The 10,753-nt window shown below is 44.0% G+C and overlaps 1 protein-coding gene across 1 annotated transcript; it reads right to left on the bottom strand.

Moving 5' to 3' along the window:
• Positions 1–158: 158 nt before the first annotated feature.
• Positions 159–7,116, bottom strand: LOC104280253 (F-box/WD repeat-containing protein 4-like; the record flags this gene model as incomplete). The annotated part of the gene is made up of 4 exons (XM_009877838.1): positions 159–253; positions 2,789–2,921; positions 4,067–4,252; positions 7,021–7,116. Coding segments are annotated over 4 exons (510 nt in total), but the record flags the coding sequence as incomplete, so codon positions are not given.
• Between the last annotated feature and the right edge of the window lie 3,637 nt (positions 7,117–10,753).

The raw sequence follows: 10,753 nt of genomic DNA, 5'->3' as shown, positions 1-10,753 counted from the left end.
GAGCTCCTGCTGCAGGTAGAAACACCTGGTCAGCTTTCATCCAAATCAAGTCCCTGAAGTATCACACTGGTGCATTGGAGAGATCTGTGGACACACAGCCCATCCAACTCCTTTACTTCTCTCTAGTGGAAATCGGGAAAAAAAGAGATCTCAGTTACCTTAGTAATGGGCTGATAGCAATGGACCACACTCGATCGTCTGTCTGCACTGTATGTAGACACTGCCCAACTCTGCCCACGGACAGGGACCAAACCTAAGGAGAGAGATGCACGTTATGCCACATCACCCAGAAGGTGCAGAAGGTTGGATACACACGGCTAATGTGCTGGAAGGGCTGCCAAAACTGCCATGCTCGCCTGCCCCGAGATCCTCTCCCTGAATTCCCATTACTTATATTTTGAGGAGCAGCGCCTTCAGTCACTGGCAGAAACAAGCACTTAAAAGATACACAAAGATTCAATTTATGAGTATGACCTTCCATCTCCCTGGCATTAGAGAGCCACCCTCATCACCACATGCTCCCCAGGGCAGCACTCAGAGGCTTATCTTCTGTAGTTAAATAAACAAGAAGTGAGATTTGATCAAATCTCCGCTCTTCTCCTGAACAGTGTGGGAAGTCTTGGTACCATCCTGAAAAACTTCCATTCATATTTATATATAAAATTAATAATTTGCTACCCTGTAAAATAGTTTTTCTATAAACCTATCCCCTTTCAACCAAGATTCTTAAGTGTACCACAGTCTATTTTCAAACAGGCCCCTCTTGCTCACCAACAATGTGAGAGAATCTCTTCCCTTCCCCACCAGCGCATACATGCACATCCCCTTTCACCAGTTCACCGCACAGACCCCTCTTGTTTTGTATGGTAATAAAGTCCCTCCAGATTCTTGCTGGGGACTCTGCTAGTGGCCTTCATTTTCTCCACCTTGCCTTCATTCTTGGCCCGCAGGACCTGAGCCCCCCAGTTCTCTGTAACCAACCCCCAATGCTTCACTTCAGGACTTCAAAGCTGGGAGTGCCCTATTTGTTTGTTTGTCGATAATGCTCAGGATTGCAGGCTATTCTTGTCAGCGGGGAATTTAGCACCTAGTGTCAGCAAAAGCAGCAGAAAAGCTTAACTCTTTTAAGGCATCCCTATCTCCTACAGGTTAAAAATATTGCTCAGAGCACGCTATCTGGTGCCTATCACACAGGAATGTACATTAGCAGCTCTTCAGGGCTTAGTCCTAATCAACACTCAGCAGAGCCCTCAATAGCTTAGACACTTAGAGCCCCTTTAAAAGGCTGGTAGGGATTCCCTTCCACCCTCCCAAGAGCCTTGTGCACGCAAACAAGGCAGCCTACAAAAGAAACGATAAAAAGTAAGAGAGTAACATCCCTAGAGCCTCTGCTGTGGGGAGCACTGAGTGGGCAAGATCTCACACTAGCTCCAAGAAAAACAGGCTTCACTTCCCCTCTGGCCTTCAGGAATTTGTTCCCAAGGTCGGGGAGGTCTGTCCTCCGGCTGCCAACAAAGCCAGCAAAAAGGCACTCTCCCAGCAAAGAGGCTCCACAGAACAGAGAAGAGCAGCCCTGCCCAAGTACAAGACAAAGCAGCATCAAGGCCTCACTCTCACAATGTGAGCAGCATCCCCAGCAGTCCCCTTTGCACCTGAACACCGCTCTACTTGGAAGGGATTCTACCAGAAGTACACCCATACAGAGGGACCAACAAGAATAGATCGGGTCATGCTGCTCAGCAGCCCGTCAGTTACCCGTTACCACACACTTCCTGCAAACCCTCAAAGAGACATTTAAGTCTTTCTTTGCTCCAACTTCCACTCTCACAAAACAGGAATAGCAGTTGTTCCTCTCGCCTCCATCAACACTCTGCGACACATGCAAGGAACCAAGAGTATTCATCACTCTACCTGGAGCAACAGCCAAAGTTTCCAACATGGAGCAAGCACTTCTAACAATAAATTAAGTGGTTGTGAAGACACTACAGGTTCTGTAGCATGCTAGCAGGACAAGGGCAAAACACCTATATGGAGTTTCTGAAGTTACTAAAACAAGAGCTGGTTACAGCTCAGGAGAACAACTCTCCAGGTCCACATACGAATAACACTGCCAACCATTTGCAGAAGGACAAAACTCAACAAGGTCCTGCCTCAAAAAGAAATTGCCAAAAATTACGTGACAGGATTCAGTGATGCCAACTGGAAGAGAAAAATGAGAGCTAAAAGTATTCAGTCTTAACTTCACTCACGGTATGCAAACCAAGAACTACACACAAAAAAAAACCACAAAAAAGCAAACGAAAAACCCAGCAAACACCAAAACCCACAAATAAACAAACACACAACCCCACAGATTTGGAATACACATCACTGTATCACTTAGAGATCAAATATACAACAGACGGCATGCGAAGCAGCACTGCACCACAAAGCAAGAATGTGCTTGAGCTACACACAGCAAACTTCAGAAAAACCATCATGGATCTCCACTGCAGTGTTACACAGACATACAGTGAAATAAGCAAAACATCAGCTGCTGCCTTCTGCACTTCCTAGTTTAAACCAGCAGCTGATGTGGTAAAGTACTGCCAAATTGCTTTCTTAAACGCTTGGCACAGCAAACATCTTTTCAGAGACATAAGCCTACATCGAGATATCCAGCACTCCTCCTGCAGACATACAAGACGGGGCTCACAGCAGTTCTGCTGACACTTAAACATTCATGGCACGAGACCTCAGAGGTCACCTCTGCAGCAGCACCTGCAGCTGCTAGGACATCACAGCTCACCTTCGCTGTTCTGTCCCGAGAGCCGCTGACAATGAGGCCACCTTGGAAATCCACGCAGTTCACCTCCTGTTCATGCGCAGAGAACTTGACGCTGTAGGAGCCATGGATCTTGTGAAGGACAATATTTCCATCTCTGAAAAACAAATCCCCAGGCAGAGAGTCTGTATCGGCTGCATCTCCCTTGGACATGCACCTTCCATTAGTGCTTAGGGGTGCCACAAAAGACTAGGACTGATCTCTCGCGGGAGCTGAAATTCATGCAGCACTATTAATGCTCCACTCCTCACACATCACCTGCTCTCTTGCAGTCTCACATCTGGCTAGTCAAAGTCTGACATGCTGCACATGAAAATTTTCCTATCTTTTTACCCTTCACTTTTTGTTAAGCTGCAGAAACTAGCAGAGTAACCATTCTTCCTCCTACTGCTTTGAGCTTGTCAGAAATCCTGGCTGGATGCTGAATGGCTCGAGTAGGGGAACAAGTGAGAGGTCATTCCCACCCATGTCCAAGCCTCAGCTTTTCATTCATTTTAGAGCAGCTGTGCACGGTATTGTGCTTTGAATCAACAACCAACAGAGTTACTGTAGTGTCACTGCCTTCATTTTCACCTGTGTTGTGGGCTACAATTCACAGAAGAGAGTCTCAAGGTATCCAAGGCAGAGAGCCATGCTTGCATGTCCCAATTCTGTGCTTAAGTGCTGTGTATATGAATAGCTAAAACTTCATAAATAACTCTTCTGTCATTTTCTGTAATTGAAAAAGGCCAGTCAAATGCAAAATTAACTGGAGAAGTGTGTGTGTGCTGGAATGCCTGGCAATTTTCCCCCTCGCCACAATTACATCAGTAGGTCTAATAAGCCTATACTTGTCTCTAGAAAGCTTTATGCACCACTGTGGTCCCAGTTAACCAGTAGTTCCGAATATTACAACAAATTCTAGCCACCTCAACTCTAACAGGGAAAGAAATAAAAACTGCACATTGGTCAGGACTGCCTGATCAGTCAATCCTAATTCAACAGTCCTATGGACATCTACACAGGTTCGAAAGAGAAAAGGATACTTTATAAGGTCAACAACATGAGAGTCAGCTCCTCCACTGCTGTAGTAGAAGTTTCTTCAGGACAGAACCAAATCATAAGAGAAAGCAGCAACAGTTGAACACAGCCAATCATGAGGACACTGTGTAGGAAGACTGACATCTCCGCTCTGGGTTGGAGTTACACAAAACCTTCCAACTTCACTGCCACTCCTCAGGCTCCCTCATTCATCCAACTTACCCCCCTCCACTGACGATGTTGGAGTTGACAAGAACAAAGCGACATACGTCCTCCTGGTGGCCAGAGAAGATAGCCTGGGGGTGACGCTGCAAACCTGCACCCTCTGGACAGAGCCGGTAAGCCTGGATGTTCTCCGCTTGAGACAGGTAGAGATAGTCGCCATCCAGCTCCACCCAGGGCATCAAACTGCAAACAGATAGCAGGTTGGGGGGATGCAGGAGTGGGGAGAGGAAAACAAAACAAAACAACCTCACACATTAAAAAAAAAAGAAAAATGAAAGATTACATATGTGAACACATCAACAAAGGCAAATGCCCACTCCAGAAAACTGTCAAGTTGGAGTTGGTCACTTGCAAAAGCAGGGCTTAATATAGTGGCACAGCTAAGAAGTGAAGCTTCTCCAGCACCAAACAAAGCAGATCACATTGCTGGCATTTTTCTAACCAAAGCTGAGGAAAAGGAAGCATGACATCTCTGAAAGAAGATGACCAAGAATCTAGTGAGTTTAGACAGGAAATACTTAAGGCTCTCTAACCCCTCTTCATGAGCCCTGTACTTCTTAGGAAACCAGACTATCAGGCATTTGCGAGCTATGCCGAGCATTTCTAACAGAGCCTTCAACATGAGGCTGCTGGTGCAAACAGTCAGTCTTGATCCTGCACATTATTTGCTGATGCCCAGCAGAGACCACAAAGCTGCCACTGTTTCACACGCATCTGAGCAGGAGAACGGGTCACATCAAATAACACACATCTTACAGACAAAGTTCTCCACCTCCGGCATTCTCTGTATGCTGATAGTAAAGCAGCAGGGTAAGTCCAAGGCTACGCAAGAACTTTGTGCTTATCACGTGGAGGAGGTACTTTCCTGCATTCACACCTCTCCCATGCTGAGCCAAAGGCAACTGCACAGCAACCTCTTGATTTCTGTTGCCTGTCTTTCCAAAGAGCTCATACACCCTTTCTGCCCCTTTCTATCTAAAGGACAGTGGCAGGTTCCTAAAGACAGGTTCAAGGCCAAGAGCAGTAGACTGCTAGAGGAGCCTTCCCAAAGTATTTTGAAGATTGAAGTTACAAGTGGAAGATATGCTTCACATCCTACAAGACTGAGGAGACAGTTAAGCAATGTCTGAATGAAGTATGTCATCACAAGAAGTTTATTCATTCTTGAAATAAAAACAAAGTACAGAAAACAGAACAGGCTACAATGCACACTTAGGCAGCGAGCTCTTTGCTCAAGACCTGATTCTCTGCTTTTGCACTCAAGATCTGATTCTCTGCTTTGGTGCAGCCACTAGAGAATCAGCAAATAGGCCTTCTGGATATGGCAAGGCCAGATACAAAGAGACCCGGGGCTCATGTCCTTTGGAGCATGGATGTGTGAAATTGTCTGCAGTTATTGTCAAGTGCACCAATACCCATGCAATCATCGAGCAAAACCAGAGCCTTTCCACAGAGCAGCCTTTCAGTTTTCAAACTATTCAAGAACAAACTGTTTTGAAAGCAGAGGGCTTCTCATAAAAACTCATCTCCCTCTTTTTTACAAATCATTCATCCTCAGAGGTCCTGATTTTCTGTGTCAGCAGAGCCATTACTCACAGCCGCACCTCATAACATCACAATGAGGAGCTAGAAACAAGGAAGAGGACAAGATTGCTTATTAGATAAAAGGTTCCTGCTTGCCTGCATTCATCTCCAATAACAGGTTTTTAGTCACATTGACAAAGTGGTTGAGCATAGGTTATAATTTTCAACTGGAACTTGATCATAAGTATGGGAAAAATAAGAGGCATCTTTGGGGAAGCAGCTTTGGTTTTAGGCAGGCTTTGATTTCCCCTTCCTTCCTCCACTCCTACGCAGTCTTCTAAAAGCAAGTGAATATCCAGCTTACCTAGACTACGGCCAGTTTCTGTGGCTCTCCTGCTGCAGTTTAGCTTTTTACCTTTTTGTATGGCTTTTTCATAAGGAGAAGTAACAAATTTGAAGCAGGATAAATTAAAATTAGAGGATGCCATTTGGATGGTGGCCTCATTAAATTGGTCTTTGCCTTTTCACTTGGGAAGCTGGTTTAGTAATGATCTCTAATATCCACAGAGCCTGTCTTCACAGATGGCTGCAAGCACTTCAAAGGCAGGTATACAACCCGCACCAAACCCCACTCTGCTCGTTACAGCTGTTCCCAGAACTTTAGACAAGCACAAGCACATTACCCACCATTTCAATCTACACAGCACAAAAAGGCATGAAAGCTCAGTAGCAGGTCCCTGTTCTTCAGCAGCTAACAAACCACAGTCTTTCTACTTTTTCATTCAGTCTGATGATATGAAGGCTGAAAAATGTAGATGTGCTGTTCAGACAAGAGACCTTTGCTTTGGAAGCTGAGCATACCTTTGTGAGCAAGAATTTAACTATGATCTTCTCTCACAAATGTCAAATCTATGGGTTTTTTTAGTGAAGGAGAGAAGCATAAGGTATGAGAATGAAGAAGCTTAAGCTAGGAGAATGGCAATTAGCATTTTAGATTTGTGCATTAAAACTAGAGGCCAGGATGAAGCACAGGAGACACATTTTGAGGGAAAACATAAGTCCACGTTTGGGATCAAGATATGTTCATTGTGAGAGCAGGACAGAAAATTGCTCACGGTACACCCCAATTCATAAGAACATAACAGTTTGAAATCTGTCATAAAGATTGCTAAATCCAACTAGAACTGCGCAGATCAAAACCATGTCAAATTCAAGCTCTTATTAAGAAAGGAACTCTCTACTCTGAGTGAATCCTTAGGGCAAAACAGTAACTCTAGTTACCCAGCAACACCCAAAGCAGGCCAGCGACATCACTTGTAAGAACCCATGGATCACAAGGAGCAGGACACATTTCAGGGCACAGACACAAACCCAAGGCCATGCAGAAGCTGATATATAACAAAGTAGGAGAGAAAGAAGTCACTTGCTTGCATTTCCATTTCAGGACTGTCTCCCTCCGGCAGCGTCCGTGCCTCCAGTTCTGGGATACTTTCACCCTTTCCTTCACTGGAATGCCAGTCGCTCTGCAGAGAGAGGAAGAGAGATGAGATTAGCAACGAGGATTGATGCTATCTAGACAACAAATACATTCAGGTAGGTCACAGGTATACTCTCACTTTGGTTTCACAAATGATCAATTTTGGCAAACACCCACGGTGCTTGAGCTGCACTAGAGCAAGCATGCTCGTGCGAGTTGACAAGGGACATAGAGCAGAGTGGGTGCTTATCAGCTAAAAAAGCCATCCCCGATGGCCACGAGTGTAGAAGCCTTAAATCTGACCAAGACCTGATCTAGTATACTGAATACAACCCAGGTTCAGGCAAGATGTAATCAAAACAAGATGACACAGAAAGAAACTACCAGAACAACCACAGAAACAGGACATTGCTTTTCTTACAGAGACTAAAGAAAGCCAGTCAAGATAAGGAAAACACCAAACAAGAACAGATGGAGGAAACACTGGTCAGAACATTGAAACTAGAAGCCAAAAGAATGTGTCAAGCCAGAAGACCAGTAAAGAAACTGCTCCAGACTCTCACCCACCTGACAATCCCATAATCAGATAATTAGATAATTAGAAATATATTCAAGCTAAAACCAAAATACATTCATCTTTACAACCACCCAATTCACGTACACCCTAAGACTAAGATAACTTTTTGCAGCAGCTTACCAAAGGATAGCGAATTCCACCACACTGCTGGAAAATTCTCTACTTACAGTTAAAGTTACTAAAAGAAAGAGATTATAGCTCATAAGAAGCTGCTGGGATATAAATCGCTGTTATTGGGATGAGCTGAGACAAGCCAAGATCAACACAGCTCAAGAGCTGACAAAAGGTAAGTATCACAGAGACCTGGGACCAAATTTGCTTTAGACTCTGCATGAACATACGAGTTCAAGCAGCTGCTCAATATCTGTTTTGTTTTCATGATCTAGGGTTGGTTAAAGACAGGGCAAAATAAAAAAAAGAAAAGCAGCTTTAGCGCCCATCTTTCTGATATCATAAACTTAATTACTCAATATCCTTGCTGGAGCTGTTTAAGTAGAAAGATCAGAGAAGTACAAACAAGAAGAAACTCTCAAAGGTATCCTTTGTAACTAGAGATTGTGAACCACTTACTCAATCACTGGAGTTTATCCCCCTTTCATTCATTTCTCAACAGCCAACGTTCTCAGATGCATAGGATGAAGGGAAGATCCTTAAGAGACGAGGACTGGTGCCCAATCAGAACCAGTTCCCTCCTCCCATCACTACCATGCCCCCAACTCACTTACTGAAAGTGGGATTTTTTTGGGTGCTCTGTCATTTTTAAAGCAAAGATTAGCTCCCTGTAAATAAACATCTCCTGCGGTTGTTAATGGGTGTAGGAATCTCTAACCTGGCCCTGGGGCCTTGCCAGATTTTCATTTTCCCAGCCTTCCCTCCATAGCCTCAGGGCTCCTTTTTTTCTGCTCACCCTTCCCTCCCCTTTTCCATGCTTTCCGGCACTTAGTGACCATTATAATTTGACTGCATTCCTGGGCATGTGACCCATTTTAAACAAAAACAGAAACCACACACAGAAAAGCTTTTCGTCCCATAGAAAGCTTTGCAACTCTAAGTTTATGATGAGTAGAGCCACATCAAATAAAGCTGAATTTAAGAAACTAGGAGCTTCTTTATTTCTTCTAGCCCTTAGAAAAAAAACAAAACAAAAAAATAACTATAGAGTGAGCCTGGGCTGCAAGAAGAGGAATTCCTTTTTTAAAGGGAACACTTGCAGGAGCTCATGGGGCCAGATAGTGTCTAAGATGAGGAATGCACAGCACTGAAAAGCCAGGTCAGGTCCAGCAGTCTCCTCATTGCTTATTACTCTCCCAGACAGAGTTCAGGCTCTCCGCCTACATCCAATTCCATTCATTACTCCAGAATACTTCTCCTCCCCATACTCAACTCCCAGTTAAGCTCTCCCCACATACAGATTTTAAGTCACCAGCTTGCACAGTGATGGAAAACGCACTCACGCCACAACCCCCTCCCAAAGCATACTGGCCCAGACAGACACCCTGAACTGAATGCACAAACCCTACTAAGACTAGATGTAATTTCCAAGGCTCTAAAAAAGGTGAATCCAAGGTCAAAAAAGCAGCCTCTGTCTTATACTGCTGGTCACTTTTCTAGCTGGGGGCCAGGCCTCGATCCTGCTGCTCCTGAAAGAGGAATTTCAGAGAGTCACACATTGGCTTGGCTCACAGGACCAGTTCACTACTGCAATTATTCCTGTAGCAGACACTGCTCTTTCACACAAACCAACAGATTCTGTCTAGAAGGGGTGAGGGTTGGATGGGAAGGGCTAGAGCGGGGAGGTCTGGTGGGGTTTTATCTCTTTGTTTGTTCTACTGTTAATTGACAGGTTCTTCATCCAGCTCGCCTCCTCCATATAGCAATTCTGGATCCAGTTAATTTTAAACATGTCTAAGTAGCATCTACCTTTTGTTTCCCAGACATTTTATTAATTCAAAATAGAGGCAAGAAATGGGACAGAACATACAGAGGCCATGAGAAAGGGGATGTAGCAATCTAGCAACTGAACTGACACATCCCTCCCTTTTGCCAATACCAGGGCAAGCAGAGACTGAACTGCAATTATTTTCAAGTGTTGGTCAGAGACATTTGATCCCCTATGAAGGGAAGGTAAATCAAGCCCAGTGACGGAATCAAATGCTGAGATATAATCTGATAATGTGATTTGCTTCCTCAACAGCACTCCCCAGAACAACTCCTAAAATATATCAAAAAAAGGTGACAAGTATCACTGCAATGCATGAGAGCAGTCTTCAAATCTCAGAAAGCTAAGAAAGGCATCACTATAAACTTAATCACTTGATAAAAAAGATCCTTTTCTCCCCTATTTTGCCTCAGTCATGACCAACACACTTTCTATATACACGAACCTTTAAGAATTGTTCCTTGACCATCAATAGACATCACACATCTACACTCAGCAGCTGACTTAACCGAGTATCTCTCACTTCAGCAACCAGATTGCACATCTAAAGATTCAGGAAACTAAATTACCTTAAGACAAATGCTATGTAAAATGCTGCCAGACAATGAATACTTCGACCTTTCTTGGTATGCAATCGAGCAAAATACTAAGCCACGTGTTTAAAATTCAGCAAATGCTCAAGTGCTTTGTGAAATCAAAATCTTTGTGGTCACGTTCTCAAGAGAAGCCACCCAACAGTAAACTTCAATACTGCTGAAGGCTGACTCACTGAGGAAGGACTGCTATTTGTACCAGGACCCACACAGCTCTGCATCAGGAAGCAATAGCACAGCCCAACATCCTAGAAGGACGACAGGAAACACAGGATGAAGGAACCAGTGAACACTGAATGTGAAAACTCAATGAAATTGTAACAAAAATGTTCTTAAAGCCCATGGAGTCCATCATTTTGCCACCTCTGCTAGCGTGTTACAATTATCAACAGCTAATAAAGCTACATGATCAAGAACAGGAAAGGCTATCTTTGCTATTAACCCATTAATCCAAAAAGCACTGTATCAGAATTCCAAACTATATGGTGCAATACACAAACTGAGTTAACACACATTTCCAATTGCACGCATTCCTCATGGAAGCTCCCTTTTACAAAGACTTTGTTACACAGAG

Source organism: Apaloderma vittatum, unplaced genomic scaffold (genome assembly GCF_000703405.1).
Source record: "Apaloderma vittatum isolate BGI_N311 unplaced genomic scaffold, ASM70340v1 scaffold35001, whole genome shotgun sequence".
NCBI classification, from domain to species: Eukaryota; Metazoa; Chordata; class Aves; order Trogoniformes; family Trogonidae; genus Apaloderma; species Apaloderma vittatum.
Note: the sequence above shows the minus strand (reverse complement) of the source record. Positions and strands in the feature narration are given on the sequence as shown.